Source organism: Corvus brachyrhynchos, unplaced genomic scaffold (assembly GCF_000691975.1).
Source record: "Corvus brachyrhynchos isolate BGI_N302 unplaced genomic scaffold, ASM69197v1 scaffold281, whole genome shotgun sequence".
NCBI classification, from domain to species: Eukaryota; Metazoa; Chordata; class Aves; order Passeriformes; family Corvidae; genus Corvus; species Corvus brachyrhynchos.
The window spans coordinates 3,414,285-3,431,784 of record NW_008236509.1 but is presented as its reverse complement, the minus strand read 5'-3'; the positions used below and the strand labels follow the sequence as shown (position 1 = coordinate 3,431,784).

General features: G+C 39.2%; 1 protein-coding gene across 3 annotated transcripts in view; it reads left to right on the top strand.

Annotated features, from left to right (window-relative positions):
• The window catches only part of ELP4 (elongator acetyltransferase complex subunit 4), a 136,426-nt gene extending 124,508 nt beyond the window's left edge, over nucleotides 1-11,918 (top strand). For all 3 annotated transcript variants that reach the window (XM_017726371.1, XM_017726367.1, XM_017726368.1), the window contains one exon: nucleotides 11,354-11,918. In XM_017726371.1, the coding sequence (XP_017581860.1) occupies nucleotides 11,354-11,485 (132 nt within the window). In that variant the 3' untranslated portion in view covers nucleotides 11,486-11,918. The remainder of the gene's footprint in view (nucleotides 1-11,353) is intronic.
• The last annotated feature ends 5,582 nt before the right edge of the window (nucleotides 11,919-17,500 follow it).

Below are 17,500 nucleotides of genomic sequence, written 5' to 3'. Positions count from 1 at the left end.
CATATAGTTTCTTTACAAAACATGTTTTTGATGTAGGAATCTGCTCAAATGTTCAACCCTCCCCCTAACTTTCAGATAATAACAATGTTTGTTTTAATCAAAATTAGTCACAAAAGTCTTGCATTTAATGTGATACCAGTTTCTGTCATTCATATTTAATATATTTGTTTTCATTTACACTGAGACCTACTGTCTGAAACAGAGTTGTTTAAAAAGAAATTGGTGTGACCTGTCTTTTAACCTTTCCCCTTCTTATTCTGTGTTTAAAGTTCCTTTAAAGCATGGGTTTCCCATAGAGTGGGCAGAATGACCACTTGGTCACTAATGCAATTTTTCTCTTCTTCTAATAAGTAATATCAATCACTGAATAAAAAATATGCCACCATGAGTTTTCATACCAAAACAGGTGGAGCTAATATTACAGATATTAAATTACACTTCAGGGATTTCTGAAGTCTAAAGATTATTTGGAAGTAACATTACAAAAGGCTTTGTTATCTGGAGTTTTAAACAATAGCCCTGAGTCACAGGGGATTAGTGCTGAAGATATATTAGAATATGGATTATGTACTGTCTACATCCTTACCTGGGAGTTACAGGAACTGAACATACATCCTGTATCAGTGCCAGTTTCAGGGTGAGAAGACAATGATAGCAGAAATAAATTTTATTTTTCTCTTCTGGCCTGCTTTTTGCCTTAGCATAAGGTGTCTCACAGTGGCATGTGCCACTGCAGAGCTGAAGTTTCTAGCTTATGAAAAGCTACAAAAATAAACTGGTCATCTGTTTAGCAGCCCTGGTTTGTAGATGTGCAGGATTTTGTAAACAAGCAATACATTTATCTATCTAAATGATACTTGCTTTTAAAACAGAGGTTAGTAGCAGTAATTTGCACCTACATAGACCTTTTTTATTTCTCTCGCACTGTTTTAAAGTGATTGAATGATTTGTGTTTCTCCACACATAACAATCCTGCAAAGCAGACTCAGAAAATACCTGTAGCAAAGAAGAGCTTGTCCATGCATGAAAAGCAAAATAATAAAAAAAAAAGGAAGAGAATCTCCAGAAAATTAGTCTGCTTCAAAAAGCTATTAAATTGTTCCTATCCCTGAAGCTTTACAAATGTGATAATTGTTGTGTTCTGGTCATGTAATATGTTTCTACACGAAGTTGAGGCACTTCCCTGTTGCCAAAGCCCTCATGTCTGGAGGAGGGATGGGTGGGCTGTGGGATAGGGATAATGAATCTTCCCTGTGGGCAGTGCTTGCTCCAGGTCTGAACACCCAGAAATGCTTCAGAGGTGTGCTGGGCTGTCTAGCACTGGAAATTTTCTGATTCCAACTGACTTTAAAAAGTAAATACAGAGTACAGGGCTTGTTCCTGGTATAAAATGATACCCCCCTGCCCCCCCGCTAACATTTACTTTTTGAGTTGGCAAACCGGTCATTGAAATGCACTTGTCATGGAGACTTGCCAGTGTGAGTTACCTGTCTTGGAGCAGAGCCTTTCTGTGAAGTGTTGCAATCTATCTGGACAATTTTATCAAGAGGCAGAATACATTTTATCAGTTATTTGGTGCAGTTGCACACCCTCAGTAATGGGTTTTAAATGACAGTATTAATGAATTTTCTGAAGTCTGACAGGAACTGAAACAGAAGCCTGGTAAATTATAATGAACTTTACCAGATAGTTTTGGATGCAAACTCAAATATTTGTTTAGGTTTTCAATTTGGCTGAAATTTTAGAGGGTGACAGTAACACTGTAATCCTGGAACAGATGCTTCTGCTCTGAATGCTGCTTCTCCCTCCTCCTCACATACACAGCTTTTGTTTGTACACACAGTGCCTTGAACACTTCTCAAGCTTCCCAGTAGAGAGACTCAAGTTGTTGTAGAGCATCGTGGGCATCATCAGCAACTCTGGAACATTTCCAGTGAGCCATCTGTGGTTTGATATGAAATCTGTACTCCGTGGCATGTTGCAATGTCATTCAGAGAAGGAGTAGACACAGTGGAGGCACTGATTCAGTGAGAAGCTTCATAGAGTTGTAGGACTGAAATCCTCCCCTTGACCTTTTAGACTCCAAGTGAAGAATTTGGTTTAAGCTAGTCACTCAGGTTTCCTGAATAATCAGCAGATATGGACAAGCACTTGCAAGGACAATTCATCTCACCCTAAGTATATAATGTAGGTTAGACTGAATGGCTGACTTGTAGACAGCTGCAATTAGGTTGAATGAATCCGTCAGGGAAGAGAATGTGACATTTACATCAGCATCCACCCGACTGTCTGAGAGCCCTGGAATTACTCAGACTTGCATCACAGGGCCCACACTCTTACATAAGCTCAGGGAGGAGAAGTTCAGCAAAAAGAACCGATCCACAGGAGAATTGTCCTTGCTTTGAACATAGATGATAACATCAGACTCATGAACTACTGCTTGAATTTAGAACAGTATTTCCCTTCGGATTTAGACAATATATTCCAATCTCGACCATAGCATGCCTAGATTAATATATCTCTTCCTGGCCTCCATCTTTCCCTTTCTTCACTGCATGTTTTCTTCAGCCCTTTGTCACTTAATTTATTTCCCTATGGCTCTTCTCTTTCACTCGCCTTTCTAAACATTACTTTTTCAGTTAGAAGAAAAAAAACAAAAGCTTTGGCATTAATAGAGTATTTATATACCATGACATTTTTCCTTCTGCCTTGATGTTTTGTCTTTTACTTTTTCCTTTTTTGCCCACTTTGTGTGTTCAGACCATAAACTCTTCAAGACAGAGACAGTCTTTCAATTTGATAAGAGCTGTATCAATATTACTGTAGTGTGTTATATAAGTGTTTACTCCAGTTCTGCTTGTAAGATTACCACGGGCTTCTCTGAATTTTGGATCAGACAAGCAGTTGAACACCTGCAGTCCTTGGGCAGCCTATAACCATTACTGATGGATCCATCCCTCTTTATAAAGCAGGGAGCTTCTTCATTATCCAGAGACTCCAGCTAGAACATAAAGCGGGTCTGTTCTGTGGGTGTGTGATTAAGGGCACCTCATGGTGCCAAACACTGGTGGCATTCTCAGGTGTCAGAGAAGGCAAATATTCCTGATATTTTTCTCTTTCACTTGAGTCCCTTCACATGAAACAAATCGTCTTTAACACATGTTGGAGTTTTTCTTTGGAATGAGTTCGTTCGGACAAGTGTCTGTGCTTTCTTTTCCTGTCACTGAAAATTAATAACTGGAGCTGCACATACAGAAACCCACCCATCTCTACTCAGTCTGGAACTGGAACTTCTTCAGCCACCCAAAATACCCCAGGGATGCATTTTACACCAACAGGTACAGAATTGAATTATACTGGTACAAACAAATATCTCTGAACAGCAGCCAGTGTTATAAAACTAAACTTTAAATTCAGACTCATGAATCCAGATTTCTGGTCAGAAAACAGAAACAGTACCATGTGGCACATCCAAATAAATCAGCACAGTTCAAGTTGAATTCTCCTGGATATTATCATATCCCTTCTGTAAAGCAGATACACTGGAAAGATGCAGTGTTCTGAAATGTAAAATGGATTTTTGCAAAATCTATCATACAAAGAGTAGGTTAATTAATGGTTCTTAATTTTGCCATGTGTCCTTAAAAATGCTATTTAAATAATCTGTTTGTACTATTGGAAACCCACAGTAAAACATCACTGTTCTGTAAATGAGGTGAAAGTGAGAATTGCCCTGGTTTTATTTTACGTTCTCTAAGTGATGGGCAATAGGAGTTTTAGAATATTCTCAGTGGTATTATCTGTTCAAATATTCTCAGTAGTATTATCTATCCTTTAGCAGACAGACAGACATATATAGGTAGAAGTTTATTTATCAGTTATTCTTACTGGAAGCCTTCTCTCAACACCTGGTGTTAGCAATAGTTAACATCATGATGGCTTGGGTTGTGCTTCAACTTAAAAAAAAAAGAAATAGGATGTGCATGTGGTAGATGTGATTATTTTAACATGAGTTGATAGATCTGTGGTTTCTTATAAGTCAGTCACAGTTACCTGAAATGTAGAAAATTTCAGAATGCTCTTTTTGAAAGTCAAGTCTTTTGTTCTTTATGACCAGTTTAGAAAATGTATCCATTCCTGTGATCTAAAAATGGTGATGTAGTGTCTGTGAATACAGCGGTACAAGAAGAATCTGAGTTCATGTCCATTATACAGAGAAATAGTTACCTACTCTTTTATCTCCTGAGTTTGCTAAAGTACTGAGCAAATTGCAACATGAACAGGAATATAAGAGATTCATAGTAAATGGTTAAAGAAGTTTGTGTAAGACTGAAATGCACCTATGGGAGAATAGTTTGGCTCCATTCTCTCCACAAGATAAATATTGTCCATTGTGAGACACCATCATTATTTGTGAACCAAATTTCACAACAACCATATGATTTCTGCCTGACACAGGTCTAGGCCAGTTGGAATAACATTTCTGTTCCTTGCTGAGAGAGCTAATAATGTCTTCAGTGGCAAAGGGCTTATTGTTTAGTCATTGAGAAGTGAACTTATATTAACTCAGAAGTTTTAGGCTTTGTGGCAGTAATAAAATTTTTGTGTGTTTTCATAGCAGTATTTTGCTACATGAGTAGTTACAAAGTTATGTCAATATAAATGATATGTCACTCCAGTAGACTGCATATCATATAAAAGAGAACTAATTTCATCAGAATACACATATCTGGTGCTTCTCAGTTGGAGAGTTTGGCAAGAGAAGAAGCCAAAACTTGTAGTAACCTCTATGTCAAATATTTGAGAAAAGCCTTTCTCTCTAGAAGAAATTTAGTTTCATACCTGCACATCTTTGTGCTTATGCTAAGCCCAAAGGTAGAAATTACTACTGGTAGTTTTAAGTGAGGTGATAATAAAAAGACATAAAATGGAAAACATAATGCAAGTGGTGGATTGTGGGCACCATAAACAAGGGGAAACAGTAACAGGAGCTCGGCCTTCCTGCTACAGTCTGTTCCCATTCTGTCTTGTGGGGGCTTTATGGAACAGGGAGAGTTCTGCTTCAAAGAGAAGTAAGTAGGATGTAAAGCTCCCCAACTAAGAGTCTGCATCTTTCATTTTCCCAGCATTCCTAAAATTCTTCTCCCCACCCCCCTCTTCCCACTAAACCAAATCCCTTCGGCTTTGGTGACTTCAGTCTTCATGGAGTTGTAGCAAATGGAAGTAGAAGGGATCTAGAGAGGTCATTAACCCATCTCCCTGCCCCAAGGCAGGGCTGCAGCCATAGTAGACTAACAAGCTTTTTTTTTTTTGGTCAAAGGTCCAAATAAATGAATTGTAAAGATTTTTGGGAAGCTTGGGCTCAGTTGTTAAAGCTTCATGTAACTGTTAACAGAGTCACGAGGCTGACTTCAGTGAAATTAACTTTAATATGAATCAAATTAAGAACAAACTGTCACCTCATTTTTAATGAGATTCAGTGACTTTGCATCACTCGTGTTATTATGTATTTTTTGCTATAGTATTACACTTCCAATAGGTATGAAAATATAATAATGATTTTGGAGTTATATACAGAATTACTTGAGGTTTAGATTTTTGCCAATATACATATATCTGCTTATCACATTGTTGCTAAAAAAATTTGTATTCTTTATTGCTTAAAGCATTTTACAGAAAATGTGATTTTTGTAGCCCTCAATTAATTTTATGAAATTGTGCTGTATCTTGAGTGTCTTCAACCTCAATTGTCTCTGTATAAAAACAGTTCATACAGATACATATTTCCTCAAATCTGATGAGGAATTTTTGAACTGTTTGGTTTTTATCCTGTGTAGGTGTAATACTGGATTTCACTAGTTGCCTCCACAGTGCAGTGGCAGTAGATTCCTCAGAAGAATGTGTAGCTGATGTCTGTAGCTGTACAGTAATCAGTTCTTTAACGTTATCTCTGGTAGCTAACTCCTTGTTTACCCTGTCACTGGTTACTTAAGTTCAGTCATAGATTTTTACTTTATTTTCAGTTCCTTTCACAGCCAGTTTAAGCATGTGTACTGTTTCTATGCATTTTGTAGCTGAAGTATAAACATCAGGAGAGGTTTTTAGGAAAAATGCTGGTCAGTCCTCTTAATACTGAAGAGAAAAAAGGCTTGGCATTGGAAAATCTGGAGGGTTTATAATAAACCTCTAAAACAATCCCCTTGGTACAGTAAGATACACTGGCAAAAGCACTTGCTAGTATTTTTGTATAGTAGGATTTTAAAAAATAACTTGACCCCAACCAAATGTAGCAGCCCACTGGAAGTTCCTGGAATAGCCATGATGTGGTTCTTTCCATGCCAGTCTTACACAGCAGAGCAGCGTCAGAAAACCATCAGTGTGTATCTGGTCCTCTGTGCTGGGACTGGACTCACTGGTTTCTCCGTGTCCCTTCTGAGCTGTCCTTTTACATAATCTGATCTTCCACTTCTACCTTCTTTTCCCCGTTGAGAACAAATGAAGTAATTAGAAGTTTTCTTCAGGCAGAGGGAGGAGCAGGCCCAAAGTATGCAATAAGTTTGTTCTAAAGTGTTTTCATTTCGTAACACATGCCCTAAAGCTGTGTGCTTAGCTGGGTTCAGTGTAATTGTTCCTACCCCACAAAGCCTTCCTTTGGGACTGCCCAAAACAGAGCACCACAACTCACACCATGCCCCTTCCCCAGCTATGCTGTGTTCCATAATACCCTTCTTCCAGAGCCACTTATTTCTTCAGCCAGAGAATGAAAATCAGAGTCTGATTGTGAAGATCCCGAGTTTAAACCTTCCTGACAGCCTCCATGGGTGAAAATGCTGTGTGATCATGTAATTAAACACACTGTAATAATGCAGAAACACAATTAACTCTGCACAAAGGAAGTTTATTCCAGCATTCCCTAGTTTTTCACTGATAAACTTCACCTTACATTGATACATTTTTAAGAAGTTATCCCAAGGAGGGTGATTATAGGATCCTATTTTCACTTGCATGTTTACTTTTGCCACATTACGACCATTTTCCCTTAAAATGCTGTTGCCGTGCCGGCTTGCTCTTGGCTATAGAAAGTTTTGTGTTTCTGGAATATTTTAGTGAAAATGTTAAACTATTTAAAATAATTTTATGTCTAGCATTTAGGCCAGGGATGCATTCTTGCTGTCCTGTGAAAACCCAACCTGTTGGGCACACTCGGTGCATTCAGCTCGACTCTTCTGCAGGCATTTTCCTGCTTTTTGGACCCGGTGAGCCACTGCCTGTGCCCACACTCTGGGCTGGGGCACCAGGGCAGAGGAGAGGGGCAGGAAGCAGGAGTGGGAAGCAGTGCCAGCAGGAGAAAGGAGGACAGATCAATAATGGGTGAGAAGAAGAGGAGCAGAACAAAATAGGGGATGAGGAAGATGAGGGGTTGAGGCAAGGAGGGGTGGCCTGGTGCTGAATTTGAACCTAGGCTTTAGGAACAGGAGCAGGGCATGGAAACAGAGGCAAGAGGAATACAGGACTGTCAGGGGCAGGAAGGAAGAGCTTGGAAGCAGAAAGCTGAGACCTGGAGACTGCAGATAACTAGAGAAGAGACATTTTTGTCACGAAAGCCAGTTGTGGGATGGAAGGAAGGCCTGGACAAGGATTGGGATTGCCACTGTGAGCAAAATCATCCTGTTTTTTACCAGACTGATCAGAGAAAGAGAGCTTGAAAGGAATGGAAGTCAGACCATCAGAAATAGCAGAGAAGTCTGTCCACCAGAAAACATCTTGTGCTTAACTAGGACTTTAAATGTGAGTGTTTCTCTGTGGTCAACAAATACCTGTGAAAATGTCTGTTTTGTGGTGCTGGTGTTCCAGAAGGATCACAGCCTGTTCATACCATCACTTACTACCTTAGTTCAAGTGATCACAATGTCCCTATTGGTGCCAAAAATAAGGGCCAGTTGCTAAACCTGTGGATGTAGATGCCATGCAATGAATTTCCTGTTTGTTTGTGGCTTAACATTTAGAATATTTTTAAATGGTGTTAAAATATTTATTAGGATTAATATTTTCAGTGCTATATATGGGCACACAGAAAATTTCTCCGCACAGAAAATATAAGGAATGATATTTTGAAATACCTATGCAGGCTTTGTTCACAGGGAGCATGTGCATGTCCAGTGATTCAGATCTTAATGGCAGAATAATACCCAGTTGTTTTCAAAGGACTCTGGTGTGATTTGTTGTTCAGAACATGTCTGATCTAAGGATGAATGTGGCATATGCAGTGAAATGTGATTCCTGGAGAACCAGTAATTTGTTATAATGTGAAAGTTGGGATTGTAGAGGAATGGATTGTAGAGGAAAAGATTGCAGGAGGAATGGTCTCGTAATTAAGACATGGAAGGATATCATGGATATCATGGAAGGTATGATGTGTGTCTCTGCCAATACCACTCTTATTTTGTGCCTCTTGTTTTCTGAGTGCCTGACTTTGGATTCTTGAAAAATACTGAGCACTCAGCTGCAAATGAAGTTAGCGTTTGAACATGTGAAATTCTGCAAAATGCTAAACATTCTGGAAAAGCAAACTGCCTCAGTTTCTGTTTCTGAAATTAGTAGATACCATTTGCTATGTGTTTTATGTGCCTCAATTCCCTGTCTCTAAAATGGAGGTAACTTTGCTGCCTCCTCTCACAAGAATATTAGGAAAATAACACAGTTGGTATTTGTGAAGCATTCAAGTGCTATATGCTGACATGTGCTATTGAAAAGCCATTCTGTCTTCAGAACAAGGTTTGAATAGTGTACAATAAATATGTCAGAAAAGTTCAGAGTAAACAGTGACAAGAAAATAAAATACTGAATAGCCAGTCACTAAATGACTAGCCAGTCACCAAATGAGCAGTGTGCATCCTCTTCACTGAAGAAGATGAGGGAACAAGAGTACATGCCTGTATAACGAAATTCTGTACCATAACAAGTACATCTGTACAAGCCAAATTCACTTCCAGCATCCAATCTGAGGATCTTTAATTTTTTACTTTTCCTATTTAAGGCTTTGCAGATTTATAAACATTCTTTTGTCTGTTTTCTGTTTAGAATATATATATTAGCAAATGAACACAGCATTGACCAAATGACTGTGTAAATGTAAAAGGTTTTTTTCTTTTCTGACCACACTTTTAAGTCCAGGGTGGTGTGGCAGGGTTTTTTGCAGTTGTTCCCTGTCTATGATATTTAGTCAGTCCCTGCTTAAGATGAGTTTGCTGAGCCTTGGTTCTGTTAGCTCTTCATCACCTTGCTCAGAATCCATTTGGCAGACTTGGCAAAGGGTCAGTAATTGCAGGAGGACGGCAGTGCTACGACATGTTCCCCAGAGGAAGCTGCCTCTCCTGCTCCCGGTGAGGGCACAGAGATGCTAACAGAGAGTGGGAGAAGGTTGGATTCCTTCACTTAATCTCTCCACCTCCCACATCCCTCTTACCCTGCACCCTGCCAGCAGAGTACTGTACACTTTTTAAGAATGAAAATGGGATTGAGAGATCTGCCAAGTGCTCCCCTGTACTTCTTCTGCTCCTTTGCTTTTCAGTGGTTACAGCCCCTCCCATACAATCCAAGTTGTACATTGGCTCTCCCCAGCAAACGTTTTGCTCAGCAGCCAAAGGAGATAGGCTCGTGCCCTGTTTGTGCTGTGTTGAGGCAGAAATGAGGTGTCACGGGCTACAGGCCACAGCCACAGCCAGGCTTAACCTTCTTTGGAGTAAGGGGACAACTGTGAGTGAAGGATTCTCTATCACAGCACTGGTTTAATACAGTGGAATGTCAGAGCTGCAGAGTTACTGTGTGGTATTTACAGGGAGTGGGGGTTGATATGTGAGCTGTGCTTCACAGGAAAATGCTGTCAATAAATACACGTCTTTCTCCTATTCCAGCACTGGGGTATGGCATCTCACCCTGGACACAGGCTTTCCTACTCCTCATGCATTGCTTTATGCATTTCCTTCCCTTGGAGAAAACAACAACACAGTTCTTCTCCCAGTGCTGCCCACAGCCAGGAGTAGCCAGTGGTGGGAAGCCCTTGGGAGCATCTCTCAAGTTATGCCAAATTGCACAGTCTCAAAACCAGCAAGGAATTCAACAGTCAGCTCACTGTAAATTCAAAGATTTCGTATGCTTTTTAATTGAATTCTTATGATACAAAATTTCCAAAAGCATTGAGTAAAAGGAAGCTGTATTTATATGTGATAAAAGCAAATATGTAGCAAAGGCTGAGAATAAGGATAGTCCACACAGCCTCATAATACAGTTTTGCAGCCACTACTGTTCCTCTGTTCCCTTCAGAGGCATGTGCAGTTTAAAAGAACCACCCAGTTTAGCCTTTGACTAATAAATCTTTCAAGAAATATGCTCCTTCCATGATACCAGTTTCATAAATTATTGCACTGTGCCGAAGACACTCAACTGTCTCATCTGACCAGCTTTCAGTGCCTCACTATGTCCAAAAGCAAGCTGGTAATTAAGCAACTAAAGCCTCAGTTTTACATTAATTTTCACCTTACTTTACAAAAGCTATATGGTAATGTCATGTCTTTTATATATCTCCCGTGTAAAAGACCCTCAGAGGGAGGGTGGACGTATTTTTGTCGTGGTTGCAAAATAAGGTTTCTTGTGCAAGGACCACGTGCTTGTGGGCAGCCATGTAACCTGTGTCTCTGTTTCCCCATCTGTAAACTGGATTTAATGTTCCTACAACTCACTGGGGAGGGCAAGCTTTGATTAACATATATGATTGCCTTATACAAATGCAACTACTGTCACTGCTTGGTTTTATTAGCCACTATCAGTAGAATATGAAGAGGAAACATCTAGCAGAATAATGTGCAACCAGGGTGAGCCCTCTCCATCTTTTGACCATCCCATAATTTATTTTCAGACTCTGTCACCATGTGTCCATATTTAAAATAAAACTATACTTACACTGTAGTGCTATAATTTGATGTAGAGGTTGACATGCAGACAAAACACTGGTTTTTAAAGGAAAAATGCCCATATATATAATTAAATACCTTGAGCAAATTTGTATTTTGTTTAGAAAATTTTCATAAGGAAAGAATCTATTCCAATTTACAGAATCCAATGTATTGAAAACATAAAAAACTGTTGCCAGGTCAGCTAGAAGAGTGTCTGGGAAGTGCTTTATTTGTGCGAGTAAACACGGATCAGTCAGGAAAAATACTGCATTTTGAAATATGCTGTGCAAAATGATTTCTACTGCATTTATTTTTTTTTCCCCTTGTTTTTCTCTCTCTCTCTCTTTCTTCCCTCTCTCTCCCCGTCTCTCTCTCTCCCTCCTGAAAATCTCCTGCCACAGCGGCTGCATTTGCCTCCAGACTTGTCAGACACAGTGAGCCGCGCGAGCAAACAGGATCTGGCAGGATCCGCCAAACTGCTGAGCTCAGGATGTGGTGCGATGGCCATCGGCAAGAAGCACCTGGACTTCTAGTGATTTCTACTTAGCAGTTTCACTCAGATTTATGTGACACTCTAATTATGAGTGTTAATGACTTATATAAATATTTTTCTTAGTGATTTGACCCAGCAGTCTTTAAAAATAAATGTTGTCATATGATGCCTTTCTTTTCTTTTTTTTTTTTTTTTTAATGTTCTGGTTTCTTTGTACTAATTTTGGTCTTGTTTGGATTTTGCTTAAAGCTTCAGTTATGTTGGGTCCTGCCATTGTTCTGCTCTAGTAGAAACAGGGAGTATTTTGTTCCTTTCCTTAAAATACAAAAAACTGTGATAACCCTTTCATTTCTATTTTTTTTTTACATTAAAAATAAATTTTTCCCAAAAGAATTTTTATATACTTACATATAATATTTTGTATGAATACTGAGTTGGATGGTTTATTGAAATAAAGGAATGGAACTAAGCAATTCATTGTCATGTGTTATTCAAAAAGCAAACTGCACACTTTTAAAAACATTCATTTCTGTAATTGAAATACCATTCTTAAATTTCAGGAAATCCCTACGTCAGTTTATTAAATAAGTAATAATAAATTTAGAATATATAAGATAGTTGTTATTTAATGTGCCAATAATTGAGAAGGGGGGGGGGGGGGGGGGAAATCAGAATATATTATAGATAATTACTTTGCCTTATGTCTTACTACATGCATTAAAGTGCACTTGAATGGAATTTCCTAACCAGAGAGGAAAGAATTGATTTCCTTATGTAGTTCAAAACAGTAATCCTAAACAATTGAAGTCAGCACTATGAAATTATGTCAACAGACATAATTCAAGATTGAAATTCAAACCGACAGCTACATTAATGCTGGGAAACCAGAAGAGTGCATTTGAGCTCGGGGAAGGATATCACAGCGAGCTGGTCTAAAGCAGCCAGAATATACAAGTAATTCAGGCTTTTGTACCCTCAGATATGCCATTTGTGAACTTCTAACTGTTCTGTATGTATCCCTGTGTCTCTCTCATCAAACAAAGGAACAGTAAAGCAAAGCTGACCTGGGAATTAAAGCGGTTTGCATTCTTTCTTCTGAGGCTGACTTCCATTTTGAAAGGTAATATCATCTTCTCTGCAGAACTTCCAAGCTACCCAGCTGTAAGATTGCATTACACTTTCAAAATTTAGTCTTTGTAATAGAGTATTACATGGCTGGAGTGAAACTGAGTCTTCAAAGAACATGTTAATAGGATGCAATAATGGTAACATATTTTGATGGGTTTGGAACCAAGACTGGGGAAGTGGTTTGCTTTTTTTTTTCCTGCAATCCAGGTTCTACTTTATTTTTTTCTTGACAACGCTGTGTAAAACAAAGACATAGCTTTTAAAACTGTCTAACTAATATGATGATTGTCAATCACTTAAAAAACTCCACTGTAGCATAAACACATACTGTATACAGCTTTTATTCTGAATTAGAATAATTGAATCAATGACAGTGATTTGCCAGGATGTCAAATCTATCCATCATATCCTGTCACTACCAGTTTATTTTTTGTGATCAAAATCAAAAAGACTACTATTTTGTCATCAGCTATTTCATTAGTAGTAACAATCAGGTTTTCTCTTCCATATTTTTTAGATATGCCTGTTATATTTTTTTATTTCTAAAGACACAAATCCTTTTTAAATCTTTTCAAAATAAAGTTTCAGAACTGAACTGTCAGATTAGTGAAGGAAAAAGACATCTACTTTCCTATGCCAACATATTTAAAATATTATCATTGATGTCTCAAACATTTTTTTTCTTTTTGTATTATGTGTAACACTGAATGGAAGTTCTCATTAGATACATAATTGTGCCTTTTGAAAGCGTGAAATAATTTAAGTACTTAGGATAAAGTGATTTCTAACAAAGGTGAGGTTTTACATAGCACGTCTTTTTAATGTAAATAACACAAAACACGGTATTTCTTTGTGGAATATAAAGTCACAAGGCATATAAATTGCTGCCAACATATTTAAATAGGTCATTGGCTTAGCATACAGGGGAGAAAATATCATGAAAGTCACAGCCCCATTTCTAGTTATTACCTGAAAATTGTTAGTGAGCAGCATGTGTATCCCACGTGTGTATCCCCATTTCTAGTTATTACCTGAAAATTGTTAGTGTGTATCCCACGTGTGTATGTGTCTGTATGTGTGCCCTGTGCAACTGTAAGGCATCCATTTCAAAAACTTCAGGAGGGTCAGATTAAAGCTGACAAGTATTTTGAGTAATAAAAGGAACTCCTCCTGCAAATCTGCATTCGTTTGGGTTTTTTTCTGAGTCACTAAATGTGCTTTGTAAAGTAAGTGTTAGAGAATGCAGATGCACGGTGGTGTTTACCTAAGGCAAAGACATGGAGCAAAATTTGTCTTTTCTTCCAAAATCTCCTCTCAGTTACAACATGTGACAGTGACTTGACTAATCCAGCAGGCTGATAGGTGAGACAGAGCTTTGTATTGCTACCTGATAGCATGTGGAGAGAGGGTAGAGTGTAGATATGGGGTAGATAGAGTGTAGATACAGTGTGGATAAAGTATCGATTTCATTTGTGGCACCACCACCAGTTTTGACTTGGGAAGCCAGAGAAATGTTTACCTGGTGATTTTCTGTGCCTGTTACCCATAACCACTCTGTGCCTGTCAAGCTCCGGTGTCCAAAACATCCTTCTTCAGCTCTGTCTTCCCTTGACTTGAAGACAAATATTTAACTAAGGGGAGCAGCTCAGGTAATTGAAGAATGGGCACAGCCTCTTCTGACAGGCTGTGGCAATGTGCTACCAGCTCCTTTTGGCATCTCCAGAGGCCCCTTGCTGGCTTGGATGGAAAGTCTGTGCCATCCTCACTTGTGCTCAGAGGGCTCCTCTCTGCAGAGATTGCAGAATGAGAGGGTTTTGTTTACTGCATTTTTTTTAAGCAGAACTTCCTACTTTTTAGCTGGCTACAAACTGAAACCACCAAACTCAGCAGGGAAACAATAAATTCATCCCAGTGAAGATGTTCCCAATTCAGCACAAGAACCTGATCTTTACAGAATTGTGACACACAGTCAAGAAAGCAGTAATGAAATTTAAAACGTTGTGCCTTTAATATGTCAAATAAGAATTCTTTATATAATTTCTGTTGTGTTGAGGTTTTCAAAATATAAGTATTTGGAACATGAGAAGAATATTTTCATAGATAAGTCTTTCTCTCTTTTTGTAAAGACATTTCAAAAGCAATTTCCAGGGTACAGCTGAATTCAATTTTCTGTAACAGTAGCTACAAGCATCTGAAAATTGGCATTCAGCTACTCCAGATTTGATACTTGTGGTAGTACACAACTGGTTTAATATTTAAATTTAATATTAAGCAGTGATACTGTTCCAAACACAGCTTTTGGGAAAGTGCAAAAGCCTAACTTACAAAAATCTTCTACCCAGCCAGTATTGGAAGGTGAACTGCTAATCAAGTTTTTCCTGAAACCACAAGGTTGTAACACATCCAATTAAAAATGTGGGTGTACTACAAGTACTGAACTCAAACACACACACTCACATGTATTAAACAAGTATTTCTCCAGGATCATATATTAGAAATTTAGTTAAAGTGTTCTTCTTTTGCCTGCACTGGAGAAACATCATAACTACAGAGCACAACAGAAATAGGAAAGAAGATGCTTTTATGCCTTTAAGAGATGGTGGAAGCAAGTCCTATCTCCCATGCCACCTCTTTATTTTTTATTTTCTCTTGTGAGCTACGTGAGTGCAAGACCTGCCTATATTTCTTTTTTTTAATCACACTAAGCACATGGTGGTGCTTGTTCAATAATAAATGTACCTGTGTAGAAAAAAAGAATTAAAGTGAATCCTCTTCATCTTAGGGAAAAAAGACATCTCAAATGGCAGGGGGGGAGAAGGAGGGAAGGAAACAAAAATTCCACTAGCCTTTTTTTTTCAGGTTCTAATTATTATAAGTAAATGTTAGGCACTTTTTCTTTTCCCAAAAAAATGAGAAAAAGACCCCTGTATTTCAGCATCTGAGTACACAGATCTTCCAGGATTGTTGGGCATCAAGCATCCTGGAGCATCTGCTGAAAACTTGGCTGCTTATTTAGACTCTGCCTTTAAACAATTTTGAAAGTTACCAGGCACATCCAACTAATTTACAGACCTCCTGTTCATATCAAAATAAGACATCTTTTATGTTTTCAACATTTTATTGCATGAGGATTTTCTGGACCTGCAGAACTTAATCTGAAAAGTCTTCCAGAGAAGTCAGTGATAGTTTAGCCCAGGAGAAACCTGCTGTGGTAAGGCCCAGAGGATCTTTTACAATTTAGCAGATCTAGAGAATTTTTAACTGCATATTCCTCTGTATATTAAAAAAATGTATTTTAATGTCTTCTGGCACTGAAGATGAATGTAAAATCCATAATATAGCAAGAATGTTTTTTAAGAAAAGTCTTTATGCTGGCAGAGTTTGAGTCTGAATGTTCATGCCCTCAGAATGTTCTCAGCACTTTCAGTGTCAGAGGAGTTCTCTTAAAAGTCTTGAAATGGGTGAATTTTGGTGCACTTTCAGATACTTCTTTTGAAGGCAAGTTGAAGCAGATGCACTAAAGAAAGCTCTTGCTGAAATTCCACCAGGCTGGACTTAGAGAAGAACAGAAAGGATGAATGGATTGGATTTAAATATGAAATCAAGCAGTTTTCAGTGCCTATATTTTGAGATAGTTTATTGTGTGGAGAAAGAGCTGTAAACTTGTTTAAAATATATTGCTTGAGTGAAACTTTTCAGCAGTTCTTAGAATGCATTTATTTAATGCAAAGTATGTCAGAGCTTCTGCTCATAGGCCAGGACTGTTTGTGCAGGGCCTGGAACTTGCATGGCTACGAAACAAGTTTGGCTTCCTGACCTGTTTTAAATCAGTAGGACAGGGATCGTTCTAGCAGGACTTGAAACCAGTTGTAGCTCCACTGTCTCCAGCTCGCAATCACAGCTGGAAACTGCAGCTGCAGCAGTTCATTCCTGGCCAGTGAAGTTTTAGTGCATCCATTTCCTTTCTGGGCACATTCAACATCTCTGTGGATCCAGCAGGTGAACTGGTCAGACACAAAGGTATCTCTGCTATCCATCTGTGAAAGTCCTGCCACCAGCATGGCCTTGCACTTGGAAAAGGTGAACTGATTACAGAACCACAGGATGGGTCAGGCTGGAAGGGACCACAAGGAGTCATCTGGTCCAGCATCCCTGCTCAAGCAAGGCCACCCCAGAGCACACGGCGCTGGATTGTGTCCGGATGGTTCTGGAATGTCTCCAGTGAGGGAGACTCCACAGCCTCTCTGGGCAGCCTGTTCCAGGGCTTCATCACCCATGCAGGAAGGAGGTTCTTCCTCATGTCCAGGTGGAGTTTCCTGTGCATCAATTTCTGCCCGTTGCCTCGTGTGCTATTGCTTGGCACCATGGAAAAGAGCCTGCTCCATCCTCTGACCCCTCCCTGCAGACATCAACAGGGTCCCCTCCCAGCCATCTCTCCTGGAGGCTGAACAGGCCCAGCTCCCTCAGTCCATCCTCATAAGAGATGCTCCAGTCCCTTTATCATCTCTGTTACCCTCCGCTGGACCCGCTCCAGGAGCTCCTCATCTCTCTTTGTCCTGAGGAGCCCAAATCTGGACACAGCACTAACGAATAAAACAACTCAGCCAAGACCAGACGGGGAGTGACAGAGAGAGGAAAGCGTTTGGAAGACTTCTTCAGCATGATGAAATTTCCATTTATGGTGCTTCTCAGCCTATGTCCATGACAGTTCAGCAATTTTGGAAAATTACTTGAGTGAGAAGGATTTTGACAGCACACTCGTGGAGATGGTGGAGTAGTAAGTCCATCTGTGTGGGAGATTGTGTGGGAGTCTTCCCAGGAGTCACCTCAAAACCAGGGGGTTCATCCCAACTCACCAAGGTTCGTGGTTGAGGAGCTTCAAACATTGTTATTGATGCTCTGGCTTCAGACAAGCAAATACAACTTG